Raw genomic sequence first — 15,453 nt, 5'->3', positions numbered from 1 at the left:
GTTCTCTTTCATTCTTTTGCAAATAGAGCTCCAGTTTCCCAGCACCATTTATTAAAGACACTATTTTTTCCCAATTTAGTGATCTTTGCCCCCTTGTCAAAAATCAGTTAGCCATAAATATGAGAGATTATTTCTGAGCTTTCATTTCATTTCCATTGGTCTGTCTGTCCTTGTGCCAGTACCATGCTGCTTTGATTACTGTTACTGTGTAATAAGTTTTAAGATAAGGAAGTATGAATTCTCCAACTTCATTTTTCTTTTTCAAGATGGCTTTAGCTATTTGGGACCCCTTATCTTCTGTATAAATTTGATGATTGGCTTTTCCATTTCAGCAAAGAAGGTTGTTGAATTTTGATTGGGATTTTGTTTTATCTGTAAATCTGTTAGGGTAAAATTGACATCTTAACAATATTTAGTCTTCTAGTCCATGAACATGGAATGCCCTTCTGTTTATTTATATCTCACTTGATTTCTTTCAGCAATGTTGTATAATTTTTTGTTTAGTCTTTTACATCCTTGATTTATTCCTAGACATTTGGCTCTTTGCTTTTGTAAATAGAATTTTTTAGTTGATTTCTTCTTCTGATTGTTCATTCTTGTGATAGAAACACTACCGATTTTTGCATGTTGCTCTTGAATCCCACCATTTTGCTGAATTCATTTATTAGTTCTAGGCGTTTTGTTGTGGAGTTTTCAGGGTAAAAGGTCATGTCATCTGCAAATAAGGAAAGCATTATTTCTTCCTTTCTAACTTGGGGTGCCTTTCATTTCTAGTACATTGAATAATAATGCTAACAGTGGGCATCCTTGTCTTGCTCCTGATGTTAGAGGGAAAACTTTCAGTCTTTCACCATTAAATGTGATTTTAATTTTGGAATTTTCATATATGCTCTTCATTGTGTTGAGAAAATTTCTGTCTATTCCTAGTGTTCTAAGTGTTTTTTATCAAGAAGCAGTTCTGGATTTTGTCAGATGCCTTTTTGCATCCATTGAGATGTCCATATGGTATTTTTTCCTTTGTAATATTAAAGTTTTTTTTTTTTTTTGCATGGGCAGGCACCGGGAATCGAATCTGGGTCTCCAGCATGACAGGCAGGAACTCTGCCTGCTGAGCCACCATGGCCCGCCCATGAAAGGTTTTTTACTTTTTGTTTTTTAGTCTGGTCGTACTGGCTAGAGTCTCCATTAGAATGTTGAATAGAAGGGGTATGAGTGGACATGATTGCATTGATTTTTTGGGAAAGCATTCAGTACTTTACCATTAAGTGTGATGTACCTGAATGTTTTTTATAAATTTAGAAGATTGGGGAAGTTCCCTTAGATTCCTGATTTGTGGAGAGCCTTTATCATGAATGTGTTTTGTATTTTCTTAGGATGTTTTTTCTTCATATTTTGAGATAATCATTTGTTTTTTGTCCTTTATTCCATTAAGATGGAATGTTATATTGGTTGATTTCTTGATGTTAAACCAACCTTGCTTTTTGGGGGTTGTATCATACTTGGTCAAGGTATGTAATCCTTTGTGTATGCTGCTGGATTTAATGTTAATATTTCACTGAAGATTTTTGTATCTTTTCATGAGGTATATTGATTTATAGTTAATTTGGTTTTTTTCCCATGATATCTTTGTCTTTGTTATCACTGCAATACTGGCCTCATCAAATGAGTTGGGAAGTGTTTTGGTTTCCTAGGTTGCTGTGCTGGTTTGAGACAGTTATGTACCTCCAGAAAAGCCATGTTCTTTTAATCCGAATGTATGGGGACTGACTTATTGTTAGGTAAGATCTTTTGATAAGGTTGTTTCCATGGAGATGTGATCCACCTAATTGTGAGTGGGACCTTTTAATTAGATTGTTTCCATGGAGATGTAACCGCACCCGTTCAAGGTAGGTCGTAATTAGTTTGCTGGAGTCCTTAGAAGAGAGAAAGAGCTCAGAGCTGACACAGAGGGTAGCGAGATGAAACAAGGAACACAGACGGATGGAGATGCAGAAGGAGCTGTGAGAGCTGCTTGAACCCTGAAGCCAGGAGAGAAGGATAGCAGATGTTACCATGTGCCTTTCCATATAACAGAGAAACCCTGGATGCAATCAGCCCTTCTTGAGAGAAGATATCCTCTTGTTGGTGTCTTAATTTTGACATTTTCATCGCCTTAGAATTGTAACTTATAATTTAATAAATTCCTTTTATAAAAACCATTCAATTTCTGGTATATTGCATTCAGCAGTTTAGCAAATTGAAACAGTTGCTCAAAGCAAATACCGTGAAATGGGTTGGCTTAAACAATAGGAATTTATTTGCTCATAGTTTTGAGGCTGGGAAAATGTCCAAATCAAGGCATCATCAAGGTGATGGTTTCTTTAAATGACTGGCTACCAGCAGTCCTTGGCTCCTCTGTCACTTGGCAAGGCACATGGCTGCATCTGCTAATCTCTCCCTTCTCTTTTAGGTTTCATTGATTTCACCTTCTTGCTTGTCTCTCTCTCTTTCTGAATTTCATTCTTTTATAAAGGACTCCATTAATACGATTAAGCCATGCTGATTGAGGTGTTACACCTTACTTAACTGAAGTAACCTCATCAAAAAATCTTAGAATGAATTCACACCCCAAGGAAAAGATCACATTTAAGAACATGCTTTCAGGGTACATACAACTTCAACCTACCACAGAAAGTATTACTCCTCCTCTATTTTTTTGGAAAGAATTTTTGATGCCTTGATTTTATTTCTTTTTTAAGTGTCTGGGAGAATTCACCAGTGAAGCCATCTGTGAAAGCTTTTTAGTTTCTCATTCAATTTCTTTGCTTTTTTCTAAGTCTTTCAGATTTCTTGTTTCTTCTTGAGTTTGTTTTGCTAATGTGTCTTTCTAGGAATTTAATCTAAGTTATCTAATTTGTTGGCATAAAATCATTCTCCTGTTATTCCCTTATAACTTCTAACATTTCTGTGACGTTGGTAGTAATAGCTTCTGTTTCATTCCAATTTTTGGAGATTTGTGTTCTCTTTTTTTTTTTCCTTGCTTAGTCTAGCTGAATGTTTATCAATTTGTTAATCTTTTCAAATCACTAACTTTGGTTCCATTGATCTTTCTGTATATTTTTTTCACTTTTTTATCTTATTGATTTCTGATCTCATCTTTTGTCATTTTGTTCTTTGGGTTTAGCTTGCTTTTCTTTTTCTGTTTTCATAAGCTTAAGGCTTAGATAGATTATTCTTTCTTTCTTTTTTTCTAATATACGCATTTGTAAATTTCCCTCTAAGCAGCATCTCATAAATTTTGATAGGTTATGTGTCCAGTTTCATTCAGCTCAAAATGTTTTTCAGTTTTTCTTGTGATATTTTTCTTTGACCCATGGGTTATTTTCATATACTCTGTTTCTGCTCATGAATGTATACACACACTTTTTTTTTTTTTTGGTAGAATTTGAGAACTGGTAAACAGTAAGTTAGAAAGAAAAATCTTAGCCAGATAGTGCTTATTTTCTCTTGATTTTTTAATTGAATATACTTCTTCTAATTTCCTACTTTTTCCTCAAACTTAACCTAGGGAATACTGACAATGCCAAATGGAGATTACATTGAAGGTTTTTTTAGTGGAGAATGGGGATCTGGGATAAAAGTCACTGGAACCTACTTCAAACCTAGTCTGTATGAGACTGATAAAGACAAACCCAAAGTTTTGTAAGTAGCTACTTATTTCTGGATTAATTATTGAATATTTTGAGTTGTCTTGCCTTTATCAAAGTTGGTTCATATTTTAATTGCACAATCAAATTTGCAAAGTTCATTTTTTAACAAGGTATAACCTTCTTCTTTTTTTTTTTTTAACATGGGCAGGCACCAGGAATTGAACCCGGGTCCTCTGGCATGGCAGGCAAGCAGTCTTGCCTGCTGAGCCACTGTGGCCTGCCCTAACCTTCTTGATAGGTCATCTGACACTACTGTAGATAACTAAATGAACAGTCTTGGCTTAGGTTGTAAGCCTTGAAGTATAGATATTTAAAATAAAATTTCTACATGTGAGAGTGATCCAGCCGTCAATGGTGCAGGTGTCCCAGTTGATTGAAAGAGAACAATCTTAAATGGAGTCCCTACATAGACAATCTTAATAAACAATCTTAAACAACCTTAAATGGAATCCCTACATAGGCTTGATTTTAAAGAGTAAAGAGCTTAATATATTAAGAGTTTAATATGTTGTTTGCACTGTTTTATTTTTGGAGACTAGTATATAATGCATTTCACAGTTCTCATGACATAAGCAAAGCACATAAAGTCCTTGTTTTTAAAGGAATCGTTCTTTTTTGCATGGACAGGGACTCGGAGTCAAACCCAGATCACCAGCATGGCAGGTGAGAACTCTGCCTGCTGAGCCACTGTCGCCCACCCAGGAATCAATTTTACAAAATCAATTTTATAGAATTGTAGAAAGCAGAGGAATCACTTCTGATATTCTTTGTACTTAACAATCCATATACTTTGGTGCCTAATAAACATTAAGTAGCTAAAAACTGTCCCTTTTAGAATGTTCATTCAGTGTTTTTAAAATGAAACCCCCATCAACCTAGGCAATTTTTGTCACAAAAGCATTCTTGATTCTGTAGTAGAAGGTTTCTAATTTTCAAGACCAGTTTTCGCACAGAAGAATGATTAATAAAAGATTAATGTGACTTTATTAGCAGGAAACTAGGCAACTTGGCAGTGCCAGCTGATGAGAAATGGAAAGCAGTGTTTGATGAATGTTGGCGCCAACTGGGCTGTGAGAGTCCAGGCAAAGGGGACTTTTGGAAAGCATGGGACAGTATTGCTGTGGCCCTGACCACCAACCGACGCCAACACAGAGACAGGTGAGTGAATGCTAGCCCAGTATGGGGCAGAGCATGGTAGCTATTATAACAATGCTCACGCAGATGATCACAAACATACTTGAAATAAATATTAAAATAGAAAGTATCAGCACAGTAATAGAAGATATAAAGGAGAACCAAATCAAAATTTTTAGAGTGGAAAAATAGAATAGCGGAAGTTAAAAACTCAGTGGATGTACTCAATAGCAGAAAAGAAATGATAGCAGAAGAGTCACTGAACTTGAAAATTTAGACCAATAAACTATCCAGTCTGAACAATAAAGAGAAAAAAGAATGAGAATAAAATCAAGAGAGCCTTAGCAACTTGTGGGACAACAACAAAAGATTTAACACTCATGTTATTCAAGTCCCAGGAGAAGATATAGAATGCAACTTGAAAAATAAGGAAATATTAATATTAAGCAATGCTGAGTATTTTGGAACAAAAGAACTTGCTAATTCCTATAGCCAAACCTCTTAATGAACAAAGTTTTGTTTGAGTCAAGCCTTTTTTTCTTTTTCCCCATTTACAAAAGGTAGTTTTATTTAGTGTTTATTTAGTCATCATCAATTGGCTGACTCAACATGTCTCAAGACTACAAAGAAACCATTTCTCCTTCACTCTATAATGAGTCCTAGGGCTGGGACCCAGATTTCCAGGAGTGCTACTTGGGGCCTATTCTCAGGTTTACAGACTTCTCATTGAGGACAATTTGTGACTGTGTGAGATTAGCCAAGTAGGTCACCATCAGCAGGTCATTAATGTTGCTGTTGAGCATGGTCTCAGAGTCATCAGGAACTATTTTGGATACTAGGTTAACCAGACTCATCAAAAAGCAGTCCACAGTATTGTCAGCTGACACCTTTCCAGACAGTACATCCTCTGCATATAGCAACACTGTGCTTGGGGTTTCCTGGATGTGAGCTGATATTCCTCCTCCTTGATTTAAGTCACTGAGAGTCCAATAATCTGATTGGGGCTAAAACAGGTCTTCATAATCAGGTAATGCCAATGTGTCCAGTGTCATATTTTGTGAATCTCACTGTCAGCAGTGTGAACAGCACCCCCATGGTCCTCCCAGGAATGCCCATTAAACTGCTCACATAGGCCTTGATGTGCTGTGGCTTGTGGAGGCTCGTGTCCACAGTGAGATGAATGGAGTTGGGGGCCTCCCTGCTGTAGTACTCATGAATCAGCACGGAGTGCTCTGTGATGTCATGGCCTGTGGCATACCAGCCCAGGATAAGCTCGTTTGGAGAGATTTCTTGTATACAATTCATACATGCCCTTAGCAAATTCTATGTCAACAGCACCTCATCTTCAGACTCATCGTGTAGCACTGAAAAGCAATTTGGTGTCTTCCACTGAGTGTTTGTCTGCACTTCCCAGCAAGATCCCGATAATTTGGGCTTCACCCTTGTTGTGTTGCTCATAGCTGTCCATGATGGTGGCCAAAATGACCAGGTGCAGCCTGACCACATGGCCACCAGGGAACGGCCCTAGGAGAGCAGGATCAGGCAATGGAGGCATGGGAGTGTGCACTGGGGCTTGCATAGAGACTGGGTTCTGCCTTACAGCTGTGGTTATAGCTGCTGCCACCGCCAGATTGGATGATGGGGCCAGGACTGGTGCTGGAGCTAGAGCCAGGGCCGAAGCTGGGGCTAGGGTTGGAGCTGGGGTAGTAGTTGGTGCCAGAACTGGAGTGGCAGGAGGATAACTCACCAGCACAGCCAGTGTGGCCATCTAGTTGAGAAAGGAACCAGGAAAGGACAGCCACCTTTATTTTTTTAAAATGTCAAGGGCTCACATTGATTTGAATATGGAACTGTATTTATTTAATTTTTAATGCAATCTTATTGAGATATATTCACATGCCATGTAATCGTCCAGAATGTACAGTCAGTGGTTCAATATTATCATATAGTTGTGCATTCATCACCACAATCAATTTTTGAACATTTCATAACTCCAAAAAAATTAAAATAAGAATAAAAAGAAAATAAAAAAGAACACCCAGAATATCCCATACCTTTTATCTCCACCCCCTGCCCATTATTTGTTTATTTTTAGTCTTTATTTGCTTACTCATTTGTATATACACTGGCTAAAGGGATTGTGAATCACAAAGTTTTCACAATCACATGGTTACACTGTAAAAGCTATGTAGTTATACAATCATCTTCAAGAATCAAGGCTTCTAGAGTACAATTCAGCGGTTCAGGTTTTTCTTTCTAGCTATTTTAATACACTAAAAATTAAAAAGGGATACCTATATATTGCATACAAATAACCTTCAGAATGACTTCTCAGCTCTATTTGAAATCTCTTAGCCACTGAGACTTAATTTTGTTTCACTTTTCTTCCCCCTTTTGGTAAAGAAGACTTTCCCAATCCCATGATGCCAAATCCAGGCTCATCCCCAGGAGTCATGTCCCATGTATACTGGATTTTTAAAATCAGTTTTATGCTGATTTTAATTTACACATATGCCATTTGTTTCCCAATACTGAGGAACCGAAGAAAGAAAATTCACCAACCATCCACATATCTAGAATGTAATGGATTGTTCTGATTGATTAAAAAAGTCTGATTTCGTAAAAATTGCCAAATTCTTAGAATGAATTAACAGTTTTCAAATAGTTGAAATATACCAAAACACAATACAATTATATAGAAATTGATTTTCAGAGATTGACAAGTATTTCAGGACCTTTCAGTGTAACACAGTAAAGTCTCATTAATACCAATTGTTATTCTAACCTAGAAGGGATTACAGATTCTGTTTAATTAAGTATGCAAAACATTAGTATTTGAAGTAAACCATAGAATCTATTTGCTTTCTTATTTCTCCATTTTTTTTTGTTAGAAATCAAGCATAGAAAAAAAATTATCTTTTTTTCTGTATTCAGGATAAATAAAAATGTATATAGTATTTCATTCATGAAGTTCATGATTGTTACCTTCTGTTCTTTCAATCAATGGAAGAAATGGATTGGTTAAAGCCATGGGCTAACCCCTGTTTGTGATGCAAATGGTCAGACTTCACTGATGCCCACCCTAAGTGCTGACAGTGAGGCTTTAGATCTCCAGTTTCACCTGTGTTAATTGTTGTTGAGTGTTTCTGAGGAGTGAGAGTGGGTGAACTTTTATATTTAAAAAATGGTTCTACCACCAAGATCTCATATTTTTATCTAGAAAAATATAGTAAAAAATGAACGTGAATAGTTTGCAATTTCTAACTGGTTCCAATGTAATGATAAGAGTACCTTACCAAAAGTTTCTTTTGATTATTAGTATGTGTTTTGTCTTATCCTCTTCATATAACAAATAAATAAGCATGTAACAAGTAAAGGTTTTGTATATCAGAATCTATAATCCCTTCCAGACTAGAATAACAATTAATATTAATGAGACTTTACTGTGTTACGTTGAAAGATCCTGAAATACTTTTCAATCTCTGAAATCCAATTTCTATATAATTGCATTGTGTTTTGGTATATTACAAATATTTGAAAACTGTTAATTCATTCTAAGTAAAGGCTTCCTTTACTTGTTAAATGCTTATTGCCACCTGTTGTTGTCCTCATTCCTGTCCTTGCTTCTCAAGATCATTTTCATTTCTTCCTGTGCCGTTTGATTTATTTTCCTGTTTCCTTAGCCCCTGCTCCCCCCGCCCCTCCACACACACCTTCTCCCCCTTTTATTCAGTTTTCAGGTCTATCACCAGTTTTCTCTTCAACTTAACCTTGTAGTATTTCCCAGTACCATAGTTTAGAATTCAGCAAAATCTTCATTAAGTTAATGTTCTTGGTACTAAGTAACATTAAATGTTGTTTTGAATGGATGTTAAATAAATCATAAATCAGGTACCTAATAGCAGATCAGTTACCATTTTTGAGCTCATTTGGACTGCACACTGTTTTGAACACTCCAATTTATCCTCAGTTGGTAACTATGTTTCATGTGCACTTTGAAAATTTTCTTGTTTGTTTCTTGAAGTGAAATATGTGATAGACTTTACTTTCTGTTTTTATAGCCCGGAGATATTAAGTCGTTCACAGACTCAGACATTAGAGAGTTTGGAATTCATTCCACAGCATGTTGGTGCCTTCTCTGTGGAGAACTATGATGATATCAAGAAGTATTTAATAAAGGTAAACTAGAGTCAAATTACATTAACCCTTATGAATTAATGATGCAACTACCACAATGTATTATTCAAATTCATGCATAACTTATTGTTATCCTAGTCTTGTTTTTGCTTTCTAAGTCTTTCTTTTGTTAATTTTTTCATTGCTGAGAGCACAGCACATTTCTGCCTGAAGATTGTCCCATTATGATAGTAGAATTTCTAAGTTTGTAAAGTGATCAAGGGGGTTTCTGAGAACTCGGGTCAAAGTTGGCTTTTTGTTTTTAACATTTGCAAACTACACGTTATATAGATGAAGTGTGCTGTCACAGCCTCTCTTCATGCTGTCTGAACTTTCTTTTCCAAATCTGTAAGATCAGTTACTGTTTAAGGCATGGTGTGCGCCAATATAGCAGTTCAGGAAGGGGTGTTAGGAGAAATCAAGGCAGCTGCAGAGTGACTGTTTCAGAACGTAAGCTACAGTAATACTGAGTTTTCTCAAGGTAATATTTCATATTTTTTAATGAAGTTTAAAATGTATTAAAAACTTTCTTTTTAATGGTATTCCAAAACAGTACTTCTGAGGTTATTTTCCCAAAATACTAAAAGGATTCTTTGATTAAGAATATTGGGTGGGGGGGGTGGTACAAGAATCAGTGGTAGAATTCTTGCCTGCCCTGCAGAAGACCTGGGTTCAATTCCTAGTCCATGCACTTCCCCCCCAAAAAACAAACAAACAAGCAAAACAAATGAAGAAAAAAAGCAAACAAAACTTCAACAAATGGTGCTGCAACAACAAGATACTCATATGGAAAAATAATGAAATGTAGCCCCATCATATAGCATACAAGAAAAAAAAAGAGAATGTTAGGAACTCTTGCTCCATATAATTGGGTAGATTCAATACTTTCTGAAAGAAGTTAAAACATTTGAATTTTCCAAGTCCAAACATTGACTCCTAATAGACTTTTTAGCACTTCTGGGAGCACTTTGAAAATTGTCTTATCATTTAAGAAATTATTATTGTTTATTGATTTATTGTTTCTGCTGTATATATTGATTGATTTAACTGATTCTCTTCCTGCTCAGGCCTGTGATACTCCTCTGCACCCTCTGGGTAGGCTGGTGGAGACGCTGGTTGCCGTGTACAGAATGACCTATGTGGGTGTGGGAGCCAACCGGCGGTTATTGCAGGAGGCTGTTAAGGAGATTAAGTCCTATCTTAAGCGAATGTTCCAGCTGGTGAGGTATAAGATCTTTGCATTAAAATCTGCAAGCTACGTGGAATAGTAGTTCATACTTACTAATGCTTGGGTATTTTCACCCTGAATCTAGAGACTCATGTGGAAAATGATGAATTTTCCCCTTTATTGCAGAAATTATACATTGACAAGATGGTCTTATGCCATAGGTCCTTAAATAATGAAAGCATATTTTTACTTTATGTTTATTTTAAGATGAACTTAGCCATTGTTGCTAATTTTCTTTATATCTTTTTTTCCTCCTAAAATATGATAGAAGGCTAAAATACGTGTTTGGTTTTTTATTCTAATTTTGGTATGAAATATAATGGTGTTATGATTTGGATTTAATCTTTGGGGGGAAAAATTGTATTTCTAAAGTCTAACTATAGAGTAGATGAGGTCTAATGTAAAGTTTTATCCATGAATATTTGTTTTGTCCCTTGACAACAACATCATATTCATTCATTTATTCAACAAACAGTTATTGAGTGCCTTCTGTGTGTCAGCCACTGTTGTAGGCCCTGGAGAGACAGAGAGAGAGAGAGAGAGAGAGATCTGGAGCTTACATTCTAGTAGGGGACAGATAGTAAACAAATGAAATATATAGTTATGTCAAATGGTGGGAAGTGCTAGACAGAAAAATAAAAAAGTGAAACGGGCTGGAGGTAGGACAGCACTGTTTAAAACAGAAGATCAGGGAGGCTTGACTAATAAAGGCAATATTTGAGTGGTGATTTTGAAAGAGCTGAGAAAGCAGATTTGGAAAGAGAGTCCCAGGCAGCAAGCAAATTCAAAGCTTATGAGTTGTGAACTTAAGATCTTTTGTTTAAACCAACAAATAAATACCATACTGAGATGCTTATATAAACATTTATGAATTTGTTTCAGGAAATTTCCATATATTAGTAACTTCAAAATTGGTAAATGCATTTGGAAATGTTTCAAATTTTGAGGGGGCAGAGTGAAGTGCTAAAATGATCACTGGGCTGGGAGTGTTTGCACTCTGATGTTAACTAGATGTGTGTAATGAAGATAAGTTTCCAGACCTGTTTTAATCAACAACAAAATTAAGGGCAGAGACTGGGGCAAGGTATAATTCTACAAAAATGGATACTTTTATAAACTGCCTTTAAAAGGTCAAGACCTAATTCTGAAAAAATAGAGAAGACAACTTGCTTATGGGAGAGTTATATAACATGTGTATCTAGAAGGTCAGAGATAAAATCTAGGGCAAAAATCAAAGCTGGAAAAAAGTCCTCAATAATATAGCAACTTGATTATTTGAAGAATAATTTTCAGCAACTTGACTTTTTCAAAAAAAGTTTTTAATTTTATGTTAATCGGGTTATTTTTAATTTACTTAATCATGCTTTCTTATTGTTGGATATTTAAGTGATATAAAGTTTGATTTCATAGGCCCTTAATTAAATAATAGAAATAGGTTTTTACTCTGTTTAATCATTCTAGAGGTATGACTGAATAATAACGTTTTCTATTATTCCTTAGGTTCCTGTTTCCTGAGCTTCCTGAGGAAGGTAGCACAATTCCTCTTTCTGCTCATCTGCCGACTGAAAGGAAGTCATTTTGTACTGGAAAGTCAGATTCCAGATCTGAATCCCCAGAGCCATGGTAAATGCAATTGGAGATGGTGAAGGAAAGGAGTTGGGAACTAGATGACCATATCCAAAGAGTCCCAGGGAAAATTCTTTTCTCTAGATCTCAGTGTCCTCATTTCTAAAATGATGCAGTTAGATTCGCTGGTCCCTGAGGTTCCTTTAAAGCCTTAAATTCTATTGACCATACCCCAGGAAAATGTCTGGGGCACAAAGGTTATGGACAGAGTAACGTTATTTGATATTTAGAATAACCACAGAGAAATCAGCCTCGAAATGGAGGTAAAGTAAATTTTCAGTTGATGAATTCACAGTTTTTTCTGATACAAAAATCTGGGTCAGAGGTAAAGCTGTGTGTGTCAACTCCATATGTGTAATGTAATACCATCGTGGCTCCTTTGCTCAAAATTCCCCATCTTTGCTTTCAGCTTTTAGAAATTGAAGCTCTGTCTTGGATTCTGTATTCAACTTTAATATTAATGCCTGTCTTCCCATTCCAATATTGTAGTTATGTGGTAACAAGTTCTGGATTACTGCTTCCTGTGCTACTACCACGACTCTACCCTCCACTGTTTATGCTTTATGCCTTGGATAATGATCGTGAGGAAGACATTTACTGGGAGTGTGTTCTGCGACTAAATAAGCAGCCAGATACTGCTCTTCTGGGATTTCTTGGGGTACAGAGGTAAGTGCAGTAGTTATGAGGTGAAGAATCAAATGGTTTTAATTTAAAATGTAAATAGCGTTATCAGGAATTTGGTACTTTGATATCTAATTACATATAACTTATAGTTTATTTACTTATTTGCCTATTTGTCTTCTTAAGCAAAATAGTGGTATTTAATAATCTTTAGTTCTGAAATTTTTGGAGATGCGTATAAAACCTGTTTATTCTTCTGAATTTTTTTTTCAATTTTATTGAGACAAATTCACACATCACACAAACCATCATACAATCCCTGGCTCACAGTATCATCACATAATTGTGCATACATCCGAACATTTTCATTACTGCAGAACAGAAATAAGAATAAAAAATAAAATCCAAATTCCCCCATATTGTTGACTCATAGTATTGGAATAGTAAATTTCTTTCTATTGATGAAACAGTGTTAAAATATAATAACTGTAGTCCATAGTTTGCAACAGCTATGCTTTTCCCCATGTACCCCTTTATTATTATTATTTTTTACATTTGTAGTACTCCATGCAAGAACTTATTTATATTTGTAGTGTTAATCGATGACATATATGACTTTAAACAACCACTTTCAATCAGATTCACCTACAATATGGCACTATAATTTATAATCCCAATAATGAGCTACTATTACTTCTGTCCTTTCCCAAACATTGTAGGTTCAACCTTGTTAACAATTCTGTACATATTAGGAAAACGCTCCCCTTCTCTAGCTTCTGTCTATCTCTAGGTTCCCTAGATTCTACATTTTAAGACTCTGAATTTACATGTTCTAGTTAGTTCATATCAGTGAAATCATACAATATCTGTCCTTTTGTGCTTGGCTTATTTCACTCGGCATTATGTCCTCAAGGTTCATCCATGTTGTCTCAAGCTTTAGGATCTCATTCCTTCTTACAGCAACATAATATTCCATCATATGTATATAACACATTGTATTTATCTGCTCATCTGTTCATGGACACTTGGATTGTTTCCATCTTTTGGCAATTGTGAATAATGCCTCTATGAACATTGGTGTGCAAATGTCTGTTTGTGTCCCTACTTTCAAGTCTTCAGGGTATATACTGAGTGGCAGAATTGTAGGGTTTAGGGCAACTCAAAATTTAGTTTTCTGAGGAACCACCAAACTGTCTTCCACAGTGGCTATCCATTTTATGTTCCCGCCAGCAGTGAATAAGTGTTCCTGTTTCTCCGCATCTTCTCCAACATTTGTTGTTTCCTGTTTGTTTACTAATGGCCATTCTTATAGATGTGAGATGATATCTCATGATGATTTTGATCTGCATTTCCCTAATAGCTAAAAGATGAACATCTTTCATGTGCTTTTTAGCCATTTGTATTTCCTCTTTGGAAAAATGTCTATTAATATCTGTTGTCCATTTTGTAATTGGATTGTCTGTCCTTTTCTTGTTGAGTTGTAGGATTTCTTTATATATACTAGATATCAAAACCTTTTCAGATATTTGGTTACCAAATATTCTCTCCCATTGAGTTGGTAGCCTCTTTACCTTTTAGACAGAGTCCTTTGAAGAACAGAAGTGTTCAGGCTTGAGGAGTTCCCCTTTATCTATTTTTTCTTTCATTGCTTGTGCTTTGGGTGTAAGGTCTAAGAAGCTACCGCCTATCCTTGAGTCTTGAAAATGTTTCCCTATATTTTCTTCTAGGAGTTTTATGGTACTGGCTCTTTTATATTTAGGTCTTTTAACCACTTTAAGTTAATTTTTGTATAGAATGTGAAGTAGGGGTCCTCTCTGATTCCTTTGGCTATGGAAATTCAGTTCTCCCAGCCCCATTTATTGAAGAAACTGTTCTGTACCATGTCAGTGGGATTTGAGGGCCTTGTCAAAAATTAGTTGGCTATACATCTGAGGGTCTGTTTCTGAACTCTCCATTCGATTCCATTGATCGATTCCATTGATTCCATTGTGTCTGTTTTTGTACTAATACCCATACTGTTTTGACTACTGTGGTTTTATGATAAGCTTTAAAATCAGGAATATAAGTCTTCCCACTTCGTTCTTTTTTGGGATACTTTGGGCCATATAAGGCCCCTTTCCCTTCCAAATAAATTTAGTAACTAACTTTCCAAGTCTTCAAGGAAGTTGTTGGAGTTTTGATTGGTATTATGTTGAATCTGTAGCTCAATTTGGGTAGAATTGACATCTATTTAGCCTCCTATCCAGGTGTATAGAATATCTTCCACCTATTTATGTCTTTGATTTCTTTTAGCAGTGTTTTGTAGTTTTCTCTATACAGGTCCTTCACATACTTTTAGGTTTATTCCTAGATATTAGATTCTTTTAGTGGCTGTTGTGAATGGAATTTTTTCCTTAATTGTATCCTCAGTTAGGTCATTCCTGGTGAGTAGAAACACTACTGATTTGTGCAGGTTAATCTTGTATCCCCCCAGTTTTGCTGAATTCGTTTATCATCTCAAGTAGTTTTGTCATAAATTTCTTGAGATTTTCCAAATAAAGGATCATGTCATCTGCAAATAATCCTTTTTCCTTTCTGATTTGGATACCTTTTATTTCTTTTTCTTGCCTAATTGCTCTAGCTAGAAATTCTAGCACAGTGTTGAATAGCTGTGCTGACTGGGCATGTTTGTCTCATTCTCAGTCTTAAGGAGAAGGCTTTCAGTCTCTCACCATTGAGTATGATGTTGGCAATGGGTTTTTCATTTATGTCCTTTATCATATTCAGGATGTTTCCTTTGGTTCTCACCTTTTGAAGTGTTTTCATCATGAAAGGATGCTGAATTTTGGAAGAGTTTGAGCAGGAATGGTGTTAGCTCTTCTCGGAATGTTTGGTAAAATTCTCCTGTGAAACATCTGGCTTTTCTTTGTAGGGAAGCTTTTAATGACTGATTGAATCTCTTTACTTGTGATTTGTTTGTTGAGGTCTTCTGTTTCTTCT

At 35.8% G+C, this 15,453-nt stretch overlaps 1 protein-coding gene and 1 pseudogene across 6 annotated transcripts in view; one reads left to right on the top strand and one right to left on the bottom strand.

The window, feature by feature from the left end:
- Nucleotides 1-15,453, top strand: part of ALS2 (alsin Rho guanine nucleotide exchange factor ALS2) — a 116,453-nt gene that overhangs the window by 90,555 nt on the left and 10,445 nt on the right. For 5 of the 6 annotated variants that reach the window (XM_077154716.1, XM_077154714.1, XM_077154717.1 and 2 more), the window contains 6 exons: nucleotides 3,548-3,681; nucleotides 4,680-4,847; nucleotides 8,885-9,002; nucleotides 10,067-10,224; nucleotides 11,728-11,850; nucleotides 12,343-12,519. In XM_077154716.1, the coding sequence (XP_077010831.1) occupies nucleotides 3,548-3,681; nucleotides 4,680-4,847; nucleotides 8,885-9,002; nucleotides 10,067-10,224; nucleotides 11,728-11,850; nucleotides 12,343-12,519 (878 nt within the window). The remainder of the gene's footprint in view (nucleotides 1-3,547; nucleotides 3,682-4,679; nucleotides 4,848-8,884; nucleotides 9,003-10,066; nucleotides 10,225-11,727; nucleotides 11,851-12,342; nucleotides 12,520-15,453) is intronic. The other variant, XM_077154719.1, reaches the window with a different exon arrangement.
- On the bottom strand, nucleotides 5,376-6,591 carry LOC143677972 (eukaryotic translation initiation factor 3 subunit F pseudogene; annotated as a pseudogene).

Source organism: Tamandua tetradactyla, chromosome 3 (genome assembly GCF_023851605.1).
Source record: "Tamandua tetradactyla isolate mTamTet1 chromosome 3, mTamTet1.pri, whole genome shotgun sequence".
Lineage (NCBI taxonomy): Eukaryota > Metazoa > Chordata > Mammalia > Pilosa > Myrmecophagidae > Tamandua > Tamandua tetradactyla.
This window is presented reverse-complemented; position numbering and strand designations above follow the sequence as displayed.